The 26,742-nt window shown below is 35.9% G+C and overlaps 4 protein-coding genes and 1 non-coding gene across 5 annotated transcripts in view; 1 reads left to right on the forward strand and 4 right to left on the reverse strand.

The window, feature by feature from the left end:
• Positions 1-26,742, reverse strand: part of LOC133332524 (26S proteasome regulatory subunit 8) — a 272,100-nt gene that overhangs the window by 215,209 nt on the left and 30,149 nt on the right. The window lies entirely within an intron of this gene.
• The window catches only part of LOC133332525 (farnesol dehydrogenase-like), a 428,435-nt gene that overhangs the window by 128,179 nt on the left and 273,514 nt on the right, over positions 1-26,742 (reverse strand). The gene's annotated exons all lie outside the window — the stretch shown is intronic.
• On the forward strand, positions 1,003-7,613 carry LOC133332512 (uncharacterized). Its single transcript, XM_061540912.1, has 9 exons — positions 1,003-2,062; positions 3,070-3,308; positions 3,373-3,596; positions 4,353-4,741; positions 4,806-5,181; positions 5,242-5,410; positions 6,399-6,592; positions 6,655-7,120; positions 7,182-7,613. The coding sequence occupies exons 1-9, from the start codon at positions 1,003-1,005 to the stop codon at positions 7,611-7,613; spliced, it is 3,549 nt and encodes a 1,182-aa protein (XP_061396896.1).
• Trnay-gua (transfer RNA tyrosine (anticodon GUA)) lies at positions 2,607-2,768 on the reverse strand. The gene is made up of 2 exons: positions 2,732-2,768; positions 2,607-2,642 (listed from the first exon to the last, which is right to left on the reverse strand). It is a non-coding gene; the product is annotated as a tRNA-Tyr (tRNA).
• On the reverse strand, positions 11,385-15,055 carry LOC133332513 (uncharacterized). Its single transcript, XM_061540913.1, has 4 exons — positions 14,264-15,055; positions 12,787-13,019; positions 12,409-12,719; positions 11,385-12,292 (listed from the first exon to the last, which is right to left on the reverse strand). Exons 1-4 carry the CDS (start codon positions 15,053-15,055, stop codon positions 11,385-11,387), a joined length of 2,244 nt encoding a protein of 747 aa, XP_061396897.1.

The raw sequence follows: 26,742 nt of genomic DNA on the forward strand, positions 1-26,742 counted from the left end.
AGAGGCGTGGATTTATTAAAGTATATTTTTTAGGGTCCTCCATAGGCGTGGATTTTTAAAGAATAATTTTTTAGGGTCCTCCATAGGCGTGGATTTATTAAAGAATAATTTTTTAGTGTCCTCCATTGGCGTGGATTTATTAACGATTATTTTTTTAGGGTCCTCCATAGGCGTGAATTTATTAAAGAATATTTTTTAGGCTCCTCCATAGGCGTGGATTTATTAAATAATATGTTTAGGCTCTTCCATAGGCGTGAATTTATTAAAGAATATTTTTTAGGCTCCTCCATAGGTGTGTATTTATTAAAGAATATTTTTTAGGCTCCTCCATAGGCGTGTATTTATTAAAGAATAATTTTTAGGCTCCTGTATGCGCCAAATTCATGGCGAACATGACTTTCTATGTGTTTCGCAGAAAAATTCGAACAACCCCTCCTCACCTCAGCATCCACATTTAATTTTGACAATAATTTTTCTATGTTGACATGTGCAACAAGTGCAGCCAGCTATGTGGCAAACCACTGCCACACAATTCTTCAGTTGCAGCTGAATTTTCGAATTAAATGGTCGATCGGTTGAACGCGAGCCCGTAAGGCAAGAAGACACCTCAAAGGCAGGCACCCTCAGCCTATAGTGCAACGGGAAAGGTGCAACGAATATACATATATAATTCTGAAACGAAACATTGTGAATATTTATAGAAGAAATTCTTTGCTGTGAAAATTCCCAACGAAGTGGGAAAACGAAAATTCATTCATAAATTTGAGAGAAAAATTGAGGAAAAATTAAAGAAAATTTCCGCAATAATGAAATATTTCTTGTAATTTATATAATCAAAAAAGACAAGTGACAAAGGTGAGAGGGTGTGAAAAAGAAAAGGGAAGACCCTTCGAACGAACACAGACCCACGCACACACACACTCTAAATACTACGACAAACAAATGAAAGTGAATTAACTGAGAAAACAAAAACAACAACGACAACAAACGAAAGAAAGAAAAATGGCCCGGGAATCATTCAAATATATGAAGTGGTCTTGGTTCTTGGTGGTACTTTTGTTGGCCCTAACATTCGTACCACCCTCACAGGAATTTTCCTTTGGCTGGGGTGATGACGACGGCAAATCAAAGGAGGCAGCTGGCACTTCGGCCAGCAGGGAAGGACGTAAGCAGCCCAAACGCCACCTGGTCGAAAAGAAATATAAATTTCATAAAATTGAACGGGTTATACCCGAAGGCTATGATGAAGACGAGGCGGGCGATGAGGATGCCGATGGCGGCGGTGACGACAATGCATCCAACAATCTCCACGATAGGACTGAGGAGAATAATGCAGGCGAAGAATTAGACGAGGATGAAGAGGCGACTCAAGAAAAAGACGAAGAGGAGGAGGATGAGGAAGGTGTATCACGCAAAGAACGAGCTGCCTCGATCAACAGTGCCAACAATGATGACGAAGAAGAAGAGTATCGGTTTAAAAAGGCGCGTAAGGCCGAAAAACCAGCAAGATCTACCAAACAAAAAGCGTCTAGTACTGAAAGTCAAGAAAAATCTGGTTCCTGGTTTTCATCTCTATTCGGTGGTGGCAGTTCAAATAAAGATGACTCCAGCAAACAACAACAACAAGAATCTGCCGAAGAACCAGCCGCCACAAAATCAAATGGCATCATTGATTGGATTTTATGGTTAGGTGAAAGAACAGGACGTTTGAGACCCGATTCCACAGAAGACACCTCCGCCCAAGCCGCCTCATCGGAGAGTAGTGGGGAATCATGGATGAATTATTTAAATCGTTGGCCCTTCAATAGCCTATTCCCCATTGGAAAGCCACCAAAACCCATTAAAATGCCAAAGGTGGCCAAGAAACCCAGCCGAGATGCTTCAAGGGACGAGGATGCCGCATCCCATGAACCACCAATGAGTCAGGAATCATTTGATAATCTACTCTATAGTCTGCCGAATTTTATTGTCAAACCTCAGGATATAGAGAATGGTGAATGTCGTGAACAGTTGCAGATTTTCCAGCGCCAGCTGAGGGGTCACAAATTGTGGACTTTGCAGAGTAAGTTTAAAATAAAAAAAACTGGAAGGGAATTACAGTTGAAGGGTTGGGTGCCAACCCAATCCCTTTCTTTTAGAAAATTAGGACATTATAGATCTCTGAACAATGTGTTTAACAAATTTGGATTGTTTTTTTATTATTTAATAAATCCACGCCTTAATGGGTCCTCTGAAAAATATTCTTTAATAAATCCACGCCTTAATGGGTCCTCTGAAAAATATTCTTTAATAAATCCACGCCTTAATGGGTCCTCTGAAAAATATTCTTTAATAAATCCACGCCTTAATGGGTCCTCTGAAAAATATTCTTTAATAAATCCACGCCTTAATGGGTCCTCTGAAAAATATTCTTTAATAAATCCACGCCTTAATGGGTCCTCTGAAAAATATTCTTTAATAAATCCACGCCTTAATGGGTCCTCTGAAAAATATTCTTTAATAAATCCACGCCTTAATGGGTCCTCTGAAAAATATTCTTTAATAAATCCACGCCTCAGTTGATCCTCTGAAAAATATTCTTTAATAAATCCAAAAATTGGTGTTACTCCTTCGAGCCGGATTTGAACCAGCGACCTATGGATGCCTGCATAGAGACGTGTTTGTTCGAATTCGCCACTTTTGAGGGCAACGAATACGAACCGATTTTGTTGATGTTTGAATGCAAACCGAACTACAGTCCACCGCTCTACCAACTGAGCTATCGAAGGCACTTGGCAGACAGTACTCAGCTGATGGGTAAAAATTCAAATAATTATTTTTAAATTTTAATTGGCTAATATGGAATTCCATATATAGACGAGCATTTGTTTTTGTTTATTTAATTATCCAAAATGTGTGTAGAAAAGAAGAAGAAAAATAAATGTGCGCACAGTGAAACCTCTAATTGTGCACACATGAGTCAGAGGAGAACATTTGGCCAATGGAGGTCAACAACAAAAACTGTGGAAGTTTCATTTTTTTGGGGATATCGATAATGTTGGCGGTTTTTTTTTCAAAATTTTATTCTAGTGATCGATGCCACGGGTAAAGTTGGACCCGGTTTATTGCGTGGCAATATCAATCAGTTCGGCGACTTTAATATGTGTACGGATATAAAGACCATAGTGAAGGTAACTTCCAATCATCCGGTACGCATACGTGGCAAATATTGTCTGGCCCACATAGAGATGCAAACATCGGTGAGTGAACTGAAAATTCCGGTACATATGCTGCACGGACGAGGCCTGTTCAATAGTCATTTGGGAAATGTAAGTTATTGTGAGGGTTCGGAGGATTTTTGGTTAAATTTCTATTCTATTTTTCCGCCGTTAGCCCTACCATTTCATACCACGTTATGGTGTTGCCAATTGGGGTATTTGTGTGCCCAATGCCTGCGAGGGTGATGTTGTCCGTCAAATGCTGCAGGAGAGTTTAAAGGATTACAATAACACCGGTGTGGAGCTACATGTGGAGGTCGATGACAATGACTGCTATGTTAAACATAATAGAAAATTCTTGAAACTTCTGCAAAAGGATAAGAAGTTCTGTGCCACAGTGTAAGTATGACCTCAGATCACTGAGGAATTGTGTTATATATGGGAAAAAAGTCTCCTCAGGGGACCTGACAATGAATTTTTTCTTTGGAATCGAAAAAGGTCGTGTTAGGTCTCATCGGACAAAAATTTTTCAGGATCCTGAAACAATTCTTTCTACAGAAAAAATAATCTGGGTCCAGAGGAGCTTATTTTTCCTTTAAAAAAGTGTCAGGTACCTGAGGTTATTTTTTCAATTAAAAAAAACACATCAAGTCCCCTGAGCTTTTTTCCTATAGAAAAATTTGTCAGGACCCCAAGCTTTTCTTCTATAGAAAAATTGCCAGGTCACCTGAGCTTTTTTCTATAGAAATAATTGTCAGGTCCCCTGAGCTTTTTTTCTATAGAAAAAATTGTCAGGCCACCTGACACTATAGAAAAAATTGTCAGTCCACCTGAGCTTTTTTCTATAGAAAATAATTGTCAGGACCCCTGAGTTTTTTTCTATAGAACAAAATTGTCAGGTCCCCTAAGTTTTTTTTTCTATAGAAAAAAATGTGAAGATCCCTGAGGTTTTTTCTATAGAAAAAATTGTCAGGTCAACTGTCATCTCAACTAAGCTTCAATAGAAACAATTGTAAGGACCCCTGAGCTTTTTTTCTGTAGAAAATTTTTTTCAGTTCTCCTGAGCTTTTTTTCTATAGAAAATATTTTCATAATTTGTTCCTGATTAAGAGGAGTGTAATTCAATCAAGTTATTGTTTTTTTATTTATCCTCAGTTTATATATCATCGGCTTGTTCCTTATTACCTTGTCTACCATGGCCTGGGAGAATTGGTCACGAATACAACCAATGCTGCAGCGTGTGGTGACCGTGCTGAAAATTATTGCCGGAACTGTTAAAAATATGGCCATGAAAACATCGGAATTTTCCAAAGGCCTTATGGAAAAATTAAAAAAGAAACCAGAAAGTGGTGAAGAAGGAGACAACAAAGAAGAAGAGGAAGCTAAAGTTGATGAAGAAAAGAAAAACGAAGAAGAAAGTGAAAAGGCAACCAAAGAAGAAGAAGCAGAGGAACAGGAAACTGAAAATGAAAACAAAGAGGAGGAAACAGAACCTGAGAAGTCTGAGGAACCTGCAGAAGCTGAAGAAGGAGATCCAACAAGTGGTGAGAAAAAATCTCAAATTAGTTACAACAATAAGTTTTCGCATATGTTCTCTCTGTCTTTCAGATGATCTCTCTTTGAACACCTTGGCTTTGGAAATCTTCAAATCATTTTCACCGAAACGTAGCCTTGGCATTCTCTTGGCCGATGACGATACACACGATGTACCATTTCCCTTGTTTCACGTGCTGAAAGTGGTCGCCACCCTGATGCTGTATTTATGTTTGAAATTCCTCATGATTGGCCATCTGCCAATAACAAATCGTGATCAACTTGTTCGCACCTTCGATAATCCGCTGAGTGTTCTGATACGTTCGCCAATGATTTATGCCGATATTCTATTATTGATTAGTGGTTTTCTGACGGCCTATCAGTTATCCGAGGAAATGGAACAGAAATCCTATATTCAATTATTGAAACGAATGGCTTTGAAAGTTAGTCGGTAAGTGGGATGTTGCAATTAGGGGAAAGGTGATTTTTTTTTAATATTTTTTTATTTTAGTTATTTGCCCACAGTTTATTTGTTGATATGCTTCCAAACATGGATTCTACCCCACCTGAATTCTGGACCATTGTGGCCTAACTTAATTGGTCAGAATTCGCGCCTATGTGATGACCAATGGTGGCGTAATATTTTGAGTCTACAGAATGCCATAGATTTTGAAGAAACGGTAGGTTTGAGGAACCGAAAAAAATCTGCAGGATCGCTGAGGATTACTTATTTTCAAATTCCTAGGGGGTCTTAAGTTTTTTTTTAAAGAAAATATTTTTCAAGAATCTGAGGTTCTCAGGTCACCTGAGGACTGGAAAAAAAATCGTCAGGTCACCTATTTTTCTATAGGAAAAAATGCGTCAGGACACCTTTTTTCTACACAAAACAAAATCGTCAGGACACCCGTTTTCTATAGAAAAAAATCGTTCGGACAACTGTTTTCTTAAGAAACAAATCCGTCAGGACACCTGTTTTCTATAGAAACAAATTCGTCAGGACACCTTTTTTCTATAGGAAAAAATGCGTCAGGACACCTTTTTTCTATAGGAAAAAATGCGTCAGGACACCTTTTTTCTATAGGAAAAAATGCGTCAGGACACATTTTTTTCTACAGAAAAAAATCGTCCGGACACCTGTTTTCTTAAGAAACAAATCCGTCAGCACACCTGTTTTCTATAGAAACAAATTCGTCAGGACACCTGTTTTCTAAAGAAACAAATTCGACAGGATACATGTTTTCCTTTAGACTTTTTATAGAAAAAAATTCGTAGGGCCCCTGAGGACACCTTTTTTTATTGATAAAAGATGCCTCGGGCCCCCTCTCCCGAAAACAGTTTTTTCTATAGAAAAAATTCTTAGGGCCCTAAGGTATATAAAACTTGTTCTGGCCCCTGAGGACACCTTTTTCTATAGAAAAAAATCCTTAGGGCCGCCTTTTCCTACAAAAAAAAAAAAAAAAAAAAAAAATACGCGTCAGGCCCCATTTTTATAAAAAGAAGATTCCTCAGACCCCCTGAGGACACTTTTTTGTAGATAAAAGTCTCCTCAGGCCCTTTTTCTTTCTGTGGTGTACTTTTTTTTAGAAAAAATAGTCATAAGGCCCCCTGAGGATTAATTCCACAGGGCACTGATTAACATTTTTTAATTTTCTGCCAACTCTCTGTTAGTGTTCTCCATCCACCATTCAACTGGCCCTGGAGGTTCAATTATATCTAATGGGTCCCCTGGTAGTCTGGCTTTATTACACAGATTCAGATGCCTCATTTTTTGTCTATGGAGGTTTGCATGCCATGTCGGTTGCGGCACGCTATGCTAGAACCAATAAGGAACATCTGTCTATGACCCTGTTCCATGGCATCAAGTAAGGAAGACCTCTTAAAAATTCGAAACCTATAGCTAATTTAATTATTTTCCCTTTTGCAGCGTTAGTAAATTCTATCGAACTGCCAATATTTTGTATTCCTCGCCCATAAGTCGTGCCACCACCTATCTGCTGGGTATAGGGGCGGGCATTTTTCAACGTTCCAATAGTGGTGTTTTGGATCTGACTCCGGAAATGGTGAAATTTGGTTGGTCGTTGGCCAGCTTGGGGATTTTATGGTGTTTTTGGTCTCCCGCCTCAAGTATGCGTACCGATTTTATTTACACCTCTTCGGATGCTGCCTCTTACGCATCGTGGTGTCCTCTGGTATTTGGCCTTAGTTTGTGTTGGATTATTTTTATGCTGCCAAGGGATAGTGAAAATCCAATATTGAAATTTTTAACAACATCCAAGGTATTTTTGGTATTATCCCGCCTGATTTTTCCCATACAAATGGTCATGTACATTGTGGTGCTCTATGGTACGGCAAAGGTCAAGGAAACGGATAAATTTCATTTAACCGATTTGGTAAGGAGTTTTTCGCAAAAATTTATATTTAAAAGGAACAAATTGCTTCCCTTTTTTTCAGTTTAATTTCCAAGAAATTGCCCTGATTTTATTGGGTGCTGTCGTGGTTTCATTCCTCGTGGATATACCTTCGCAGAATATACGCCGCCTGATTATCAATCGCATATTTATTGAACGACCCCATTTGGATGGAGATGATCATGCCACCAGTGAAGGTGAACCCATGTCAGAGGCTTCGGAGGAAAATAGCGAACAAGTCGCCACAACAAGTGATACACCTGAACCACCCGATACGGTATGGGGTTCAGATCCTGAAGAGGAAGAACAAAAATATATTCAACGAAGACGTAGTTCATTGTTGGAAAGCGATGTTAAGAAAGGTGCTGAAACTAAGAAAGAGGAGACCGAGGAAGAGGAGGAAGAAGAAGTCGAAGAAGAGGAGGAGGAAGAAGAGGAAATTAGTGAAAAAGAAGAAGTGAAAAAACATCCCTAAATTACGCATCCCCCGCTGTTGTGTTCATGGAATCTATGTTCATCATTAGAAATAATATTAATTGCCTTTAAAAAAAGACATATCCTAATTAATTCCCTACAATTACCATACCCATACAAATTATAATTGTTTAATTCGCCAGTTGTCTATCCTGATATTTTATAGCTTTAATATTTAATGTTATTTTATACAAGTGTTCATATACTATTTGCTAAATATTATATATATTATTTACTTATATAAATAAAAAAACAATATTAGAGAACACCAAAAATTAAAAAAAATCGTTGTTAAATTCGGACGGGCATCCACCATGGGGTGGGGACGTTTATATGGGGCTTGATCTATAAGAAACCCCCCAAGGTATCCTTAAATCTACCTCGCCTTCAAAATCTATAACATTCTGACCAATTAAATTTGCCACAATGGTCCACAATGTCAATGGTGTTAGGATTCGCTCCTATAATTGAATATCGAATTTCTGTTCCATTTTCTAAGATGATTTTGAAAACCTTACTTACTTAACTGGCTTGTTACATAATGGTTGTTCCATAAGCCGAGCCTAAAAAAGGTTTCCAGGCGCGTCGGTCTTTTGTGCAGTTTTTCCAATTTGAAACACCATATTCGGCAATGTTGTCTTCCACTTGATCTTTCCATCTTATTCGTGGCCTTCTCCTTCTGCGTGAACCATCAGCTGGTTCGCTTTTATATGCCTTTTGAGCTGGGGCATTCTCATTCATTCGCCAACGTAGTAGCTGCAGCTCAATACGTCTAACAATGCCGTTGTCCGAGAATAGCTGGTACAACTCATGGTTCATTCGACGGCGATATTCACAATTAACGCAAATCGGCCAATATATCTTTCGGAGATTTTTTCTCTCAAACACTCCATGAGCAGCCTCATCTGCTTGCGCAAGTACCCATGCTTCCGATCCATATAACAGCACAGGTAGTATCAGCGTCTTGTAAAGTGTGAGTTTGGTCTGGCGGGATGTGGCCTAGTTTCTAAACTGGTTACTAAGACCATAGTAGCATGTGTTGGCCATCACTATCCTTCTCCGAATTTCAAAACTAATGTCATTAGTTTTATTTATGGCGGTACCAAGGTATATAAAATCTTTAACTACCTCGATGCTGTAGTTTTCAAGTTCGCAGTTGGTCCGAGTATACTGGACATCTTGAGCGTTGATAGCATCAGCTTGGTCTCCTCGCCATTTACTGTCAGTCCCACTTTGGCAGACTCCTTCTCAATTTGCAATGTTCGACCCATTATATCGATGTCATCGGCGTAGGCGAGTAACATGTGTTGTTTGGTGTACAGAGTGCCATTTCAGTTCACCTTTGCGTCTCCTATGACCTTTTCCAGCAGGATGTTAAAAAGATCACACGACAAACTGTCACCTTGTCTGAATCCTTGTTCGGTATTAAAGGGCTCCGAGAAGTCCTTTCCGACTTTAACTGCCGATCTCGTGCCAGTTAAAGTTATCCTTCATAGCGGAATTAATTTTGCAGGAATGCCAAACAAGGTTTTAAATACATCTGAACGGATAGGGCTGTCGAATGCGACGAATGGGTGGAAAGTGTTGATGTGTTTTTCGTAAGTCTTTTCCAGGATTTGGATTTCGTCTTGTCTCATTTTTTGTGCACGGGACACAGGATGCTAAGGGTATGCCAAATTGTACAAATGAGCTGGTGCATGCTCCTGACCAGCATCTGATCACCAGTCTTGAATTTATTGTTCTTCAGGCAATTAATTGCTGTTCTGACCTCATCTTGGCGGTATACACTCTATACCGTCTTCTCTTATTGGTTCTGGGGTATCTTCTTCACCGACACCAGAAGTATTTCAAAATGCTCCTTCCAGATCAGCACGCTATCTGTATCTGTCACCAGGTTTCCTTCTTCATCTCTACAGGAAGATGTGGATGCACCAAAGCCTTCGGTTAGTGTTTTACTCGTTGGTAAAATCCGGACTTCATTCTGACTCGATTTGCTCACGCTCACGTTTTTCTTGTTCTTTCTCTTCCGACACCAGAAGTATTTCAAAATGCTCCTTCCAGATCAGCACGCTATCTGTATCTGTCACCAGGTTTCCTTCTTCATCTCTACAGGAAGATGTGGCTGCACCAAAGCCTTCGGTTAGTGTTTTACTCGTTGGTAAAATCCGGACTTCATTCTGACTCGATTTGCTCACGCTCACGTTTTTCTTGTTCTTTCTTCTTTCTGAAAATACTCTCTCCGTTTCTCCCTGTAATTTGGCATATTAATTTTCTGTGGTCTAAAAAGACATTTTGAGGCCTTTAAAGGCTTCTATCGCCTAAAAGAGGCATTTTCAGGCCTTTAACGGCTTCTATCGCTTGTGGTCTAAAAAGGCATTTTAAGGCCTTTAAAGGCTTCCATCGCCTAAAAAGGGCATTTGAATTTTATATCGCCTAAAAAACACATTTAAGGCCTTTAAAAACTTCTATCGCCTAAAAACCTCATTTTAGTTTTCTGTGGTCTAAAACGGCATTTTCTATCGCCCAAAAAAGGCATTTTAAGGCCTTTAAAGGCTTCTATCGCATAAAAACCGCATTTTAGTTTTCCGTGGCCTAAGAAGGCATTTTAAGGCCTTTAATGTCTTCTATCGCCTAAAAAGGGCAGTTTAATTTTATATCGCCTAAAAAACACATTTAAGGGTTTTAAAAGCTTCTATCGCCTAAAAACCGCATTTTAGTTTTCTGTGGCTTAAAAAGGATTTTTAATGCCTTTAAAGGCTTCTATCGCCTAAAAAAGGCATATTAATTTTCTGTGGTCTAAAAATGCATTTTAAGGCCTTTAATGGCTTCTATCGCCTAAAAAAGGCATTTTGATTTCCTGTGGTCTAAAAAGCCATTTTAAGGCCTTTAAAGGCTTCTATCGCCTAAAAAATTCATTTTAAGGCCTTTAAAGGCTTCTATCGCCTAAAAAATGCATTTAAGGCCTTTAAAGGCTTCTATCGTCTAAAAAATACATTTTAATTTTCTTTGGTCTAAAAAGGCATTTTAAGGGCTTTAAAGGCTTCTATCGCCTAAAAAAGGCATTTTAATTTACTGTGGTCTAAAAAGTCATTTTAAGGCCTTTAAAGGCTTCTATCGCCTAAAAAGGTCATTTTAATTTTCTATCGCCTAAAAAGGCGAATAAATGTCAGAAATGATTTCAACCACCACCGCAACGAACGATCGTTGTGTGCTCGCATTTTTTTGTAATGTGTGTGTGTGAACATTCGTGTGACGAATGCTCGTTGGGTAAAGAATTTATCGTGATAAATTCATTCGCAGAAAGAGCACAAACGAAAACAATCGTATTTTTTATTATTCGCGAGCGAATTTTTGCGCACCCTGATCACGACACTCCTGATCGTACCATCGATTTTGAAAGCCACTTTTCAATAATATTTAAAGTCTGGCAATTTTAAATTTCAATATTTATTATTAAAAAATATGTATTTATATATTATAAACTTATATGTAGAAAGATATTCTAATGAAAATGGAATGGCATTTTCTTTTTTAAAAGAATGGAAGGAAATTCAGGTTTACAACATAAAAAAATATAAAAAATATTTAAAAACATTCTGACAATAATGATAAAAACTAGTTTAAAAGGTTTCGAAAACAACGAACGAACAATGATATTAAAGAGACGAAAAATAAAAACCATGCAAAATGGACAAAAATACACAAAATAAAAAAAAACTCATAACGCAAGTTAAAAATTAAATTCTAAAATGAATTTCAATATAAATATAAATTATGGGGGAGAATAGCCGCCATTTACAGGACGGAGCAGAGTTAAATGTTGTGCAGCATTTGGAAAAGAGGCAACAGGTTGTTGTGTGAGATAATTAACCATGCCTGTTGGCACTGGAGCCTGATTGTATGAAGCCGTGGTGGTGGATATAAAAATTCCTGGAGGTGGTGGTATCATCTGTTGATTTGAATGTTGTGGTGGTGTGGGTGTCGATGATTGCTGTGGTGTAAATTGTATTGATAATTGTTGCATATTATTTATTATATCATTTGCTTGTGTCCCCTTCTCCTCCTCCTGCGGGTTTTCCTCCTTTTTTGGTTCAAAGTGTGGCAGCTGTTTAATAGATTCGGCATACGAACAACCTGTTATCCACAATGGTGGCAACATAATACGCTGTGATGGATGATAATATTGTGTACCACCATATAGAACATGACTCAAGACATGCGACACAACGAAACGTGATTGTGTCAAGGCAACGGGTAAAAGTTTCAAAGTAACATAACGTAAACCCTCATAGCCCTGATCATAGCTGCAGACCCGAAATGCCGTATATTGTCTGGTAGTCGGGGAAGCTGCATTGGTACCAGTCGTTTTGAAGCACAGCGCCATTACAATTTGTGTATCATTTAAATTATATTTTAAGGGGGGCTTATTACGATACTTGGGCATTATCGTGCCAAATAAACGATGTCCAATCAGTGGCCAATTTTGAAGATATGTACAATCACTTTGACAGCGAAAACTTTCTTTATAGGCTGTCAGTAGAATATTTTCCGACAAATATGATAACGAAATTACGGCTGAGCTTAAATCGATTAGTTCATTTAAATCGAAATGAAAATCGGGGGGTACACCACAGGCAGCCATGAAATCGGGAGAATAGGGATTAAACATTATCATGCCCACTGGAAGGAGAATAAATAAAAAAATAGAATATTTCGTAAAAAAAAAATTAAACTAACCCATTTTTGGAAAAAAATACGACCTTGATTATAATTATATAAATTTTCTTTGTACTTACACAAATGTGCCGAATCCTTTTCCACCATAAAAACATAATTGTAATCTGGAAATGCTCCAATTGTTTCAATCAGAGCACACACAACTTCACACATGCGTGAATGGATATCTACCAATTCCGTGGTCTTCATTAAGCAAAATGTTGCCCGTACCATACCATGGGCATCCCTTAAAATGACCACACCATATTGTAAATGTTCCTGTTCATAGTAACAACCAAAAATGATGATGGGAATATGCCAACAATTGGCAATACATTTGAGGCGTAAGACGGCATCGAAATCTGTGCCACGCATACGATGTAATGATTGTCTGGGGAAATGAGGAAGATTAGAAATTTTAAAATAAGAAAATAATAATAAAAAATGTATAATCTTACTGTTCAGATGGTTTTGCCCATTCCACATCTAAGCGGCGACCTCTCAGCTCTACACCTTGAAGTTGTTTTAGGCAAATTTCGGCAGCTTCACGTGTGGTAAAATCAAAAAAGGCAGTGGTACGAACTTTGGATATTTTGCAGACTGTGGTGCGTGGTACATATTTCACAAGCAGCTCGATAATATCACGATTATTGACAGTCAGATCGACATTACGAACGAATAATGTTTTTGACTGGAAAATATAAAAATTAGTTAAATTTAAAGGAAGTTATTTAAAAAATAATACTGGTTCAAGAGATCATAACCAGGAGGGATTTTTAAACATTTTTTTTGACATTGGATCTAAAGCTTGATTTTTTAAAGAATATTTTTTCAAACAAAATTTTTCAGACTATTCTGCGTAGGGTTTTTTAATATTTTTTTCGAAATCGTCACTAGGATGAATTTTTATAAAAATTTTTTTCAAGAACCATTTCAAACATAATGTTCATAAGAATATTTTCAGGACCTTCAGAATGGATTTTTATTTACTATAATTGTTCAAAAACCATCACAAGTTCGAAGTTATTGACACTCATAAAATTCGACATCGAAGGAAGTTTTGTATTGAAAATGGGGTTCATGTTTTGGTATAGTTGATAGATAGCAGTAGATTTATTTCCGATTTGGTATTTTGGTGCTGAGTGTGTGTAGGTAAAATTTTTAGGATAGATAGAAAGTACCTCTCACAGTGCCTCATAACTTTGCCCTCAATATTCTCATTTCAATGGAATCGGTTCTGATTTAGTATTTTGGGCCCTGAGCGGGTATGAGGTCCAATTTTTTTAGGATCGATCCCAAATAAAAGTACCTTCCAACTGTCGATATTTTGTGGATTTGGGCACGTTTTTCAACCAAATAGTCCGCAACTCTTATTTTGCTTTCTCTTTAGTTAGAAAATCTTATCGAAAATGATCAATATTGGTCCATGTTTCGATGTATCTTCCATATAACAGAAAATGACAAGTTTCGAAATTTTCGAGAATTTTTGGTAACGTTTTTCACAAGAATTGACTCTCGAAAACTCGAGAAACTCGTTTTAAATAGAATTGCTTTGTGGGCGGACCATCACCTGATGAGAATTTTTCAAAAGGCAATTTTTTAATGGACCATGGATTTTTTTATTAATATTTCTTCAAGGACCATTCCAGACATTTTCTAAGAGCATCACATCTTGTAGATTAAAAAAAATCTTTATGACAATAGTGGATTTGTTAAACAATTTGTTCCAGGTCCATGATAGGCGTAGATTTTTTAGAGTTAAAAACAGGCGGGAATTTTTAATGAATATTTTTTAAGGTCTATTATTGTATCTATGCCAATGAATATTTTTTCAAGGGTCATTCAAAGCCGGGTTCTTCGAAGTATTATTTTTTTAAGAACCATTTAAAGCTTGAATTGTTTGAAGAACATTTTTTGGCAATTTAATTTACTTACCGCCTTTGTTGCATTATTTTCCCGATCAGTATGGGCCCAGACAACTTTCAAATCCTTATCCCACATGCGAATCAAACCCGGTGTTATATTCTTCTTGGCCTCCAAAGCATGCAAATGGGATGGAAAATGGACAAACACATGACCACGATTTCCAATGCCGTGACTGGGAGAAACTGAATCACCACCACATCCTCCTCCTCCACCACCGCTATAATTACCGCCATCACTGGATGGCCGTGTATATATTCGCTCCATAGTTGGAAATGTTTTACGAAACTCCGACTCAATTTCATGCTCTTCCAAATGTTTTGGTATATTCGTCACAAACAAACGACACTTTTCGTAGGAATGTAAAATTTCCAATTTACGACCGGTCTGAACATAATAATGATTCAATACTTCCATAGCACATGCAGCATCCTCTTCATTAGTGTACTTAACGTAGGCATAGCCACGATATGATTGATTAAAGTCCATGGGCAGACGTATTTCATAGATACGTCCAAATCTTAGAAAGGGTGCCAAAAGTTTGTGTTCATTTAAATCTCTTGGAATACGTCGAACAAATAGTTCGCAGACACTACTTGGTGGAGGTCCAACCCAATCTTCAGGTGGTCCCAATACCTTACGGCCATTCATGTGCATTAACTCTACAGTGGGTCCTGGCTGTTGCCATTGTTGTGGCGGCGATTCACCACTGGATGTTGGCGAAGATGATATTGCAGTACCTGCTGCACCTCCAGCACCACCATATTCGTAGTTAGGACCACCGGAATTTGGCGAACTACTCATGTTGCTTGCACAGTTAACTCCATAGTTCGTCGGTGTAGAAGTTTGGGGCAAAAAATTGCTCGAATAAATGGGGATTTGGGTATATTCCATTTTCGATAAGAAAAAGGGAATTTAGAAGCTTCTTTGCAATAACAAAAACTCAGCTGCATTCAAACGCCACAAAACAGTTCTTTAACGTCGTAGAAATTCCATTGAATGAAGAAAAAACCGTTGCCCAACAGTGTAGCCAAGTTTGTTGACATAATGAGAAATGGTTGTCGCTCTGTGCAAATTTTAACGGCGTCAAAATTAAGATGTTAAATGTTTATATGTATTAGGTTTATACTGATTTCAGTCACTCGTTTCAAAAGTCAATTTCAAAGTGTTTATATCAAATAAATTGTAGTCTTAAATCAAGAGTATTCTCTTGTTATTTTTGTAAAAAAAAATTGATTCCTACAAAATTTGATCTTCATTTCCAATTTGAATTGATTAAAACACAACAGGTGTTATATCGGCCGTCCTTACACTACCAACAACTTGGCAACACTTTTCATGTTTTGCCATCACTATTACTGTGAAATGTTCAAATGGACGCCGTCATCTCTGAAACACCCTGTTATTAGGAGGTCCCTTCCACCTCATTCATATACAAGTCTTTTCTCATTTAGTCGCCATCCCACCTCATTCGTAAACAATTCGGTTTTCATTTAGTCGCCATCCGACCTCAGTCGTAAATTTTCTTCTTTATGGGTAATTTTGTCTTCTGCTCCAATTTGTTAGCATGTGGAACGTTTTTCAATTTTGTTTCAGTTGTTGAAAAATACCGTTAGAAAAGCATTCACTCCGGCATCTTCGCATTAATTACTGGAATCATATTACAACGATCGAACGAAACTTTTGTAAGGATTTCTTTTAAAATAATAAATAAAAATCAATATAAATAATGAGAGTGATATAAATTAATTATTAAGTGTCTTTCTCGGAACTGTGTATTTCGAAATTAATAGAAAAACCCCTGGAAACAGAAACTTGTGTTTAATGGCCAATTAAGTGAATTCATTTGAAATACATGGCCAAATAAAAAAAATATTTTGAATGAAATTTATGTTCCAAGGTCAAATTGTCGCCGCAACAAAATGCTAAAAAATAGCGAACTACCACCATCACAGTCCAATGACCGTCGTGTAATGATGACCAGTGTCAACTTTGAACCCTTACCGGTTATATTGGAAAATGGACGCAAGGTATATGGGCCACCACCAAACTACAACCAGCCTCCACCAACATATCAATGTGAATTATATGTCACACGTATACCTACCCATTTGGATGAATTGGCATTCCTGATGTGGTTACATCGCATCGGTCGGGTGTATGAATTTCGCCTCATGATGGATACTGGCAGTTCGACACGTGGCTATGCCTTCATCCGTTTTTGTAGCGAAAGTGATGCCTTGGCCGCATTTGAACTGCTTAAACATTTATTTGTATGCGGCAGTGAAGATCGTTTGGGTGTTTATCGTTCGCAGGGTAAAAATCGTCTATACATCAGTGGTATACCACGCTCCATACCGTTGCATATGTTGCAGGAACAATTCAAGTTGTGTTTTCCACAAATGCACACATGTACCGCGTATCCACCGTTGAGGAATTATTACAAAACGAAGTCATCTTCGATGTTGAACTATATTGGTGGTGGTGGTAGTTTTGATTCTGCCGAGAAGGAGGAAAATCGTGGCTTTGCTTTTATCGAATTTAAAGATCATGAAATGGCATTGGAGGCTAAGAAGCGTTTAACACCCGGTCGTGTTCGTATGTGGGGTGTGGATTTGAAGGTTCAATGGGCCAAACCAAAGGAGGAATTGCAGGGGGGATTGAAGGTAAATATTGAATTTTTATAAAAATTAAAAAAAAAAATGTATAATTGTAATTTATTTTGTTTCCCTATTTTCCTACAGAACATGAATGGATATCCCTATAACAGGTAAGAAGATCTTAATGTAAAATTTTCAGAAATTAATAATGAAGTTACGAGGTACCAGTTGAGGGCCTATAAATCCCGAATTTATGAGTATATGAATTTCTGAACTTCAGAGGTCCATATCTTGGGAAATATGGACATCCCATGAAAGTCATATATTTTCACGATCGTAGAGATAAGACCTATACTTAACTAAAAGACAATACTTAACTAAAACCAAGCAATATGAAGGCAAAGAATATATAACAATTAATTTTAAAAATTGCCTCTATTTTAAAAGGTGTTCCAGAATAATGAAAATTTTTAGAAAACACTTCAGACATCCATAAAAAATCCAAATAGGAATATAGCCCTGTTTGACAATCGAGGTAACGCAGACCTAACAATATATACGATTGAAATTTTGCATATTCATTCCTACTACTCCTAGAATGTTTGGTATTGAAAATAGCATATACAGTGGTGGTCACAGAATTAAAACATTTACTGTGGTAAACATTTTTTGATCAGCCCTCGATTCGTTTGAAGTATTTTTGAAAATTTTTTCATTCAGAACACTTCGATATACTGCACTTAAGAGATTTAGTGTGAAAATAGACAATTTTTGCACGCAATTTTTCCATAAATAACGGTTTTTATGAAAATACATCGACTTTGAAGTGGCCATATAATTAAAACATTGTGTGGGATTTTTTTACTTTTCTGCATTTTTTGAAATTATTTTTAGAAAATCTCTTTAATTTAGTTAAATTATGTAAACTAAGCACCGATAAAATCATTTACAGATAAAAATTGTTGAAAAAATCTGTAAAATCTATCAAAATTGCCAACAATTTGTACAGTACACCTTACGTTCAGAAAATCACCCAAATATAGAAAATAAAGGTCCGAATGCACCAGAAATTGCTATATAGTAGAAAACCTTAACGAGTTCTCAAATTAAAGAAATATTTGAAATAATAACTCAAAAAAATGGGAATTAACCTAAAGGAACGATTCAATTTCAATAGACTTTACTGAAGAAGGCCGGAATATTTTTTCAGTATGTGAGAAAAAATGGATTGATATTGGTATTTATTATATCAAATCGACTGTTCGAGTAGTACAGAATATATTTTATCAAAAAATATATCTGTGAACAGAGATCAACGCCTAGGTTGACCATAAAAGTTTCTGGCACACAGCAGCATGTTTGATGGTCAACTCTTGACCCTTAAAATCTATTGAACATGACAATATTTTTCCAAAATAATATTTTTTGATTCGAATAACTTCCACTTAATCTATATTAGTATCAAGGAAGTAAAAATGTTACAGTTTGACAAATATTTGAAGTCTTGTGTTGAACATCAAAAATGCTGCTGTGTGCCAGAAACTTTTACTCGTCAACCTAGGCGTTGATCTCTACGTTTTTTGACAAATATATTTTTTGATAAAATATATTCTGTACTTCGAACAGTCGATTTGATATAATAAATACCAATATCAATCCATTTTTTCTCACATACTGCAAAAATATTCCGGCCTTCTTCAGTAAAGACTATTGAAATTGAATCGTTCCTTCCAATTTTTTGAATTTTTATTTCAAATATTTCTTTAATTTGAGAATTATTAATTGTTTTCTACTAATTCTAGCAATTTCTGGTGCATTCGGACCTTTATTTTCTATAATAAGGGTGATTTTCTGAACGTAAGGTGTACTGTACAAATTGTTGGCAATTTTGATAGATTTTACAGATTTTTTTCAAAATTTTTTTTTTTGTAAATGATTTTATCGGTGCTTAGTTTACATAATTTAACTAAATTAAAGAGCTTTTCTAAAAATATTTTCAAAAAATGCAGTAAAGTAAAAAATCCCACACAATGTTTTAATTATATGGCCACTTCAAAATCGAGGTATTTTCATAAAAACCGTTATTTATGGAAAAATTGCATGCAAAATTTTTCTATTTTCACACTAAATCTCTTAAGTGCAGTATATCGAAGTGTTCTGAATGAAAAAAATTTCAAAAATACTTCAAACTAATCGAGGGCTGATCGATATATTTTTACCTCAGTAAATGTTTTAATTCTGTGACCACCACTGTATGTATATACGATTTATTAACGATTTGACTTCCAGTATAGTTGACTTTTGTTCAGCGTATTTGTTTGCGGTTGACGTCCAGCTGTTATTCACGGGTCAAGTGTCTAATATGGATGTTTTGCAATCTAAAATTGATTTTACACTTTTCTTAGCGAGTAGTTGGATGACTTAAAATAAGTTGGACATACATACGTCGAAAACTAAGTATCTGTTATTTTTCTTCTTATCCTAATGACCTGACTGTTAAATACGAAGGGGTCGAAATACAAATTGTTGGTGTTTTGGAAATTCTTGGTGTACTTATGGATGATAAGCTGTCATTTACATCTCACATCGATTGCGTGGTTTCTCGCACTAACATTGCATTGCGAAGGCTTTATAGCTGCGACCTAGTCCTTCCTCAGTATATTAAGAAGATTCGTCGATCTTCGATGTCTATTATTATTTTATAAAGTTATAAATCGCAATGTCCTATTTTTTTGGCCAGTACATTTAATTTGTCCCGCTTTTCTAGGAATACGAATTTAATTATACCCCGTTTAGATCTTCACATGGACAAGTCAACCCTTGTCCGAGTTTCTCGTTTATTCAATACGCTCCAACTTAAATTTTTTAATATAACGCCTTGGTTTTTTGGTTTAAGCTGATTTCTTCATTTCGGTCGTCTAATGTTTAGCGATTTTAAATCTATTTTAAGTAGTCGCTACGGTAATCATATATTTAATAAAACCGGCATATGTCACAAATTATTTTTAACTTAGACTTCTACCGTCTCTTAAAATTGGTATTGGTTTTTTGAATAGTTCTCTCCTGAGGAGTACGTAAAATATAAATATTTTTATATGTTTATTTTAGTCCAATTAATTTTAATTTATTTGCATATTGGTTGGTCCCCTATAAGGATACCCAAAATTTTCAATATTTTAATGCAGTCACATTATTCCATCGAATTGGCGGTAACTTGGTGTTTTAGGGTTTCACTTGGTAGTAATTCTTTCCACGAATTTTTTTTCAGCAACTCCCATATGACGGTACATCTTAATGTTGGATTTTTCCAAAGCCACGTATATTCAAATTTCAGAGTTTCAGTTCCATTTGTACATCTAAATTAAATCTGTACCAAATATAGTATCAAATACTACTTTTCGTACACATCCGCGTACACGCTTTCAAAACCATCTCCTCATATTGGCCCTACTTCTGAACCTTAATTCGCATTCCAAATTTTGAGCTTTTAGCTACGAAATTGTACCAAACTTAGTACATTTTAGTACCTATACCTATTGTATACTCCATCAGTGACACTCATTTCAAAATTAGTAGTTCTAGCTCTATCGGTTCGCCAAATACAAATGGTACCACATTTAGTACGAACTGGAGGGAAGCGGTAGTAAAGTCTAAGCTTATGCGAACGACGTGGTGATATTGATTTCCGGCAATTTTCCGCCAACAATCTCGGAGCTTATGCAAAGAGCCTTACTGACGCTGTCACGCTGGACCAAGGCGAACGTCCTTGTTGTAAACCCAACAAAGAGTAACTTGGTACAATCCTGGACTGTCACTTACGATGGAAAAGGAACGCTGAGGAACAGGGGAAGAGAGGGCTGATTGCACTCTATTCATGCAGGAATTCGATTAGAAAATTTGGGGGCTAACACTGGATATATAACATCGTGGTAAGGCCGATCCTATCCTATGGTTCTCTTGTTTGGATGTTGTGCCACATCCAGCAAACTAGATAAGGTACAAAGAGCCGCCTCGATTTTAATAACAGGGCCGCGAGAAGCACCACACAAGCAACTCTGAACGCAATGATGAACTTAAGGCCTCTGGGCCTCAGCATTAAGTGTCAGTCCGTGCGTAGTGCCCTAAGGCTGCATGAACCTTTGGGCATATTCGTATCTTGAACGAGCCAAGAGTGACATTGGATCAACGCGTAAAACTAAGCGACTATATATCACCAGTCCGGAGATTTGACGACGTAGATGTCGTTATTCCTAGTAGAGACGACTGGAACCGAAGTAACCCTGACTCTGTATACAGATGGATCCAAGATGGAAGAAGGGGCTGGCGTCTTCTGTAAAAGGCTAGGCCTTGAGCTTACCTACAAGTTGGATAGCAAATGTAGTGGTTTCCTTCGCGATTTGGAAGACAGCGGAATTGATAAAAAATTTGGATGCAGAGATCGTTGGACCGGTGACTATCTTTGTGGATAGTCAAGCGGCTCTTAAAGCCATAAAATCCTATGGCCGTCTATCGTCTGTGTTGGGTACCAGAACACCGTGACATCATGGGTAATAATAGAGCAGACGAATTACCTAGAAGAGGATCTCAATCTACAGATCTAGCAATTGATGGCTCAATCAAACCACCCATATGTCATATTTATCGGAACTTTGAGGCGTTCTTCGATGAAAGAGCCTATGAACTTTATCACAACGAACTTATGTGCAATGTGTTAAGATCTATTTGACCGACTCTGTCTACCAAAAGAACACACTCACTATTGAACCTGAACAAAGCTGAAATAAGAGCAATGACAGGAATCACTACTGGTCATTACAATAACAGGGCCTTTACCAGTAAATGGGATCATGATGTTACTGATTACTGCAGATTCACAGTCTTTGCTCTAGACGGCACAGACTACTACCAGGTGCTCACTTTCCACCGTGTCTTAGTTTCTTCTCAATTCAACCTTAGCGCGTAATATATTTTCTGTCCGATCTCTATAGCCATCGATACTATTTCATACTTACCTTCTCACACTTCCTTCAAGATTCTCGCTTTAGCCGTTTTGTCTGGGCGTTGATGAATTGTTAAGTCAGTCAGTCAGTCAATCACTTTACCCTTTGTACATAAATCTACGCGTAAATTGTTTCTTAAAAATACACTTTTGAGAGGTCCTTAAAAAAATCCCGCTTTTGTTGGTCCTTGAATTATTTTTTTTAATTTCACGCCAGGATTCATTGATATTTCAGTCAACAATAAGAGCTCACAGACTCAATAAAAAATACAAGATTTTTGAACAGTATTAGTATTGAATAAAAATAAATTATTTTCTTCTCACTTCCTCCCACACCTAGAGTCAGCGTGCCGGGACATCATCACTTTATACCAAATGATTTCTGTGCCAAATTGCGTTTATATTGTTTGGCCAATAACATGTGTATACCCATTGTTGTTTATGGGCCAATTAGTCCGGTTTATTGTCTGCAGTATGCAGGGGTGAGTATCATGGCATAACTTTACTTACCACGGCCAATAAAACACTTACCACACCTCCTCCCTATCTATTTTGTTTTTATTACTTGTCCTGTTTAGATATTGCTCAAGGACAGCGCAAGCGGACAATATACGATGCTTATATTCGAAATATTATTCAATCGCATGTCCGACATACATTTGGCAATGTGTGAATTGGCTGTCAAAATGATTGAACGCAATGTTGGACAAATGTTTGATCATTCGTTGTTTAGGATTGCAAGTGATACCAAAGCGGAATTGGGTAGGTAAAACTCTGAACCAAAAAGAGGTATTTATGTTAAAATGGAATTCTTCTTTTATTTTTCCAGTTTATTCCTTCAAAAGTTACGAAGAACTTTGTAATGAAAGAAGACCGTTGTTTGGCGGTATAATTCAATCTAAAAGTGTTTTAAATTTAGCCTATTCCATGAAATTATTGGCTGAACACAATTCGGAAAAATTACTTATCCTCTATAAACGTTCATTTTTAACCTCAGAGCAGGTGGCCTCATTCGAATTGGATGTTGATAATCCATTTTCAAAATTTTACTCAATTCTACCAACATTTCGTAATAATCAAAAATTAAATAATAATTTCAATAATATGGAAATTAATTTATTACAAAATGACAATATTGAACGCTTGCCATTGGATGTGGTTAATGACGGGAGAGAAGAGAATATTTATAGATTTCCAAAGTATGGTGGTTACGGCGGAAAGACATTTTTTGGCCAAAAGCGAGTGACGTCAGAACATTTTAATTTAAAATCTCAACATGGTTATGGTGTAATATATCCCCTACAGTATGTGGATTATAACTGTTTGGCTCAGCGTACATGTTATCATGTAGAACAACGAGTCAATTCAAATCCAATTTGGATTGCTGGACAATCATATCAGAAATCGATTTACAATTAAGATAAAAAAGAAAAACAACAATTACGAAATTTATTACACACGTGACATGTATATTATTTCTGTTTGTTTTTGTTTTATGAAAACTGGAAAGTGGACTTTTTTGTTTTGTTTTTTTTTTTATTTCAAATTTTAGTTTATTTTTTATTTAATTTTATTTAATGAATGTTGTATTCCTTGCCATATTTTGTGTGAAATTTCCCCTTCATTTTTTGTCTGTCCTATTTTAGTTATTAAGCAAAAGTTTATATACAACGGAAGTAACAATTTTATTTCAAGCATATCCAATTAATTATTATTGTTCTATTATTAAGATAAGCCTTTACTCTAAGTCTACTACTCTATATACTCCCATTATATACGATATTAAGTTTTAAGTTTCCCTCACTCTGAGCACATATTTTTTGCCTTACCACATTTATTATATTAGAAGAAAAAATATACAGCGTGGCATACAATTTGATTTAAATAAAGTTAATTACCTCATAATAATTGTTTGTTTGATTTACTTCAAGAATCGCCCGAGAGGACTCAACAGAGACGGGGTTTGATTAAAGAATAATTTTCAACCAAGGCGTGGATTTATCTAATAAAACAGTAAAGAAATTAACTGATTGACTGACTTAACGACTCATCAACGCCCAGACGAAACGGTTGAAACTAGAATCTTGAAATTTTAGGGTGTCAGATAAGTACTAGCAAGTACGAACCGGTAGAGCAAGAACTCTTAAATTTGAAAGAATTTTTTTGGAAATTCAAACTATATGTATCCGAAAAGTACTAAAATGTACTACATTTGGTACAATTTCGTAGCATGTGAACGGAAAGAGCTAAAAACTTGAATTTTGGAATGCAAATTAGGGTTGAGAAGTAGGATAGATGTAAGGAGATGGTTTTGAAAGCGTGTACTCATGTGTACGAAAAGTACTATATGGTACTATATTTGGAGGTACAAATCGAACTGGAATTCTGGAAATTGGTATTAACATTACCGTCGGTGATATGTACGTAGTTTTGGAAATTTTGTACTTATTTGTACGAAAAGTACTGCATCGTACTATAATTTGGATTTTCCGATAGATCTGGAACAATGTAATTTGGAGTTGGAGGGGTGTAGGATTGGTGTATATAGGAAATTTTGGAAATTCGTACTAATGTGTATTATATGGTACCAAATTTGGATTTGGGTGAACCGATAGAGCTGGAATCCTGAAGTTTGGAGTAAAGGTCACTGTTGAGGTGTAGGATTGGGATATATACAAAGTTTTGAAAATTAGTACTAATGCATACAAAATGGTACCAAATGTGGATTTGGGTGAACCGATAGAGTTGGAATGCTAAAATTTCGAAATAAGTGTAACATTGGGGTATGGATGTAGTTGTGGAAATTCCTACTTAGGTGTACTAAATTTGGTACAATTTGAATTTTAGGAAAACTGGTGGAGCTGGGATCCTGAAATTTGGAGTTAGGATCATTGTTGGGGTGTAGCTTGGGCTATGAACAAAGTTTTGGGAATTCGTACTAATATGTACTAAATGGTACCAAATTTGGATTTGGGTGAACCGATAGAGCTAGAATCTTGAAACTAGATGTTAGGATCTCTGTTGGGGTGTAGGATTGAGGTTTGTAGAAAGTTTTGAAAATTCGTTATAATAGTTCCGTTCCAGAACCTACAAGAATCTACTAATTTTACAAGTATTGCAACTTTTTACTCGAAACCCGTTCCTGAACCTATAAAACTGGTAAAACATTGAACCAAATTTAAGAGAACACAAAACAAAATGACGTCTTTTTTTAACTTTTCATTCGAGAAATTTGAACGAGTAAAAATGGTAAACAGGAATGCCAACTTCTGATTGGCTGTTATGTTGATTTTGAAGTATTGCCATCTAATTTTGGCACATTTTTCCGAAATTTCAAATTGTTTTGTACTCTGAGAGCGATTTTGAAATGTTTCTCTTTTACTAGTTTTACTATTAAAAAAGTTCTGAAACAGACCAAATGTGCACAAAATGGTACCAAATGTAGATTTAGATGAAACGATTGAGCTGAAAAGTTGAAATTTGGAAATAGGGTTACTGTTGGAGTGTTGGATTGGGATATGGATGTAGTTTTGGAAATTCATACTTATGGGTAATAAATTGTACTAGATTTTGGTACAGTTTAAATTTTGGGTGAACTGATAGAGCTGGGACTCTGAAATTTGAAGTTAGGATCATTGTTGGGGTTTAGGGTTGGGTTATGTAGGCAGTTTTGGAAATACGAAATTGTTCGGTATTGGTTTTTAAATAATTCCCACATTTGCTAAGGAAGTTGCGGGCATATGCTAGTCAAATAATAATTGTTCAAGGACCTAACGGAGGCGTGAATTTATTTAAGAATAAATTTTAAGGACTCAATAGATGTGTGGTTTGATTAAAGAATATTTTTTTAAGGGCGCAAGAAAGATGTGGTTTGATTAAAGAATAACTTTTCAAGAACACGACGTAGGATTTATTAAAGAATAATTTTTTCAATGTCTCAACAGGTGGTTTTATTAATGAATCATTTATCACGATCCCAACTGATGAAGTTATTAATCAATTTTCAAGGAAACAATTTTTAATTTTTTTCCAGTGATCATATATTCCTTTAAAAATTAAAACACATTATTTCTTTTTTAATGAGAAAAATTAGATTTTTATTATTTCGAATTAAGACTTAATTTGTTTTTAATTTTAAATAAATTTATAATTTCAAAAAAGGTTGCTAATATTTACAATTGTTTTATTTTTATATTTTTAAGAGTTTCTATGATAAGTTTTATCTTTTAAAAAAAGTCTTCTTTTAAGTTAGTATTTTTATAAAGGTTTTATGTTATTTTTGTGACTGTATGTAATATTTGAAAAATGTATTATGGACTTGTGTAAGTTAAAATGATTTAAATTTATATATAAAAAAATTAATTCATGTTTAACCAACAAAAATTGTATTTAACCCTAACACAGAGCCCAATGTTAAGGTTAAAAAATATATTTGTGGCCTGGAGTAATATCTTAAAACTATGTATTTTTAGAAAATAAATGAGAGTTGAATGTGAATGTGGTGTGATTTGAGAAATGTTGTAGAAATCAATTTGTTATGTTTTTGAAATTTAAATAAAAGTTTTGAATAATTTTTTTGGGTTCTTGTTGCTATAGTAGTTTTAGTTTGTTATTATTTTATTTTCTTATAATTTAAAATTGAATCAAATTCCTCAGTGCTTGCAGTGCAGTATTTTTTTATTAGTTATTATGTTTGTTTTTTGTCGTTTATGTTTTTATTTCAATAATGATTTTTATTAATTTAAATTTCTAAAATTTAAGATTATTGAATAATTTCGTTTATATGGTTAATTTTCCTCGTGTTGTGTGTGTGTGTTTTTTTTTTAATTTACATACATATCATATTAAAATATTTGTTTGTCTGTCTGTTTGTTTTTCTAGTGATCTTTTTT

This window comes from Musca vetustissima, unplaced genomic scaffold, assembly GCF_032173495.1.
Source record: "Musca vetustissima isolate MV318-11 ecotype Yass unplaced genomic scaffold, APGP_CSIRO_Mvet_v1 utg21637, whole genome shotgun sequence".
Lineage (NCBI taxonomy): Eukaryota > Metazoa > Arthropoda > Insecta > Diptera > Muscidae > Musca > Musca vetustissima.

What these genes read in the sequence shown, in the direction of transcription:
- LOC133332513 (XM_061540913.1), bottom strand. Translation starts at nt 15,055, where the DNA reads ATGAGTAGTTCGCCAAATTCCGGTGGTCCTAACTACGAATATGGTGGT. An exon ending in TGGGCAAAACCATCTGAACA is followed by an intron (nt 12,720 to 12,786) that starts GTAAGATTATAC and finishes TCATTTCCCCAG; the next exon opens with ACAATCATTACATCGTATGC. An exon ending in AAAGGATTCGGCACATTTGT is followed by an intron (nt 12,293 to 12,408) that starts GTAAGTACAAAG and finishes TTCTCCTTCCAG; the next exon opens with TGGGCATGATAATGTTTAAT.
- LOC133332512 (XM_061540912.1), top strand. Translation starts at nt 1,003, where the DNA reads ATGGCCCGGGAATCATTCAAATATATGAAGTGGTCTTGGTTCTTGGTG. An exon ending in TCAATAGTCATTTGGGAAAT is followed by an intron (nt 3,309 to 3,372) that starts GTAAGTTATTGT and finishes TTCCGCCGTTAG; the next exon opens with CCCTACCATTTCATACCACG. An exon ending in ACCCTGTTCCATGGCATCAA is followed by an intron (nt 6,593 to 6,654) that starts GTAAGGAAGACC and finishes TCCCTTTTGCAG; the next exon opens with CGTTAGTAAATTCTATCGAA.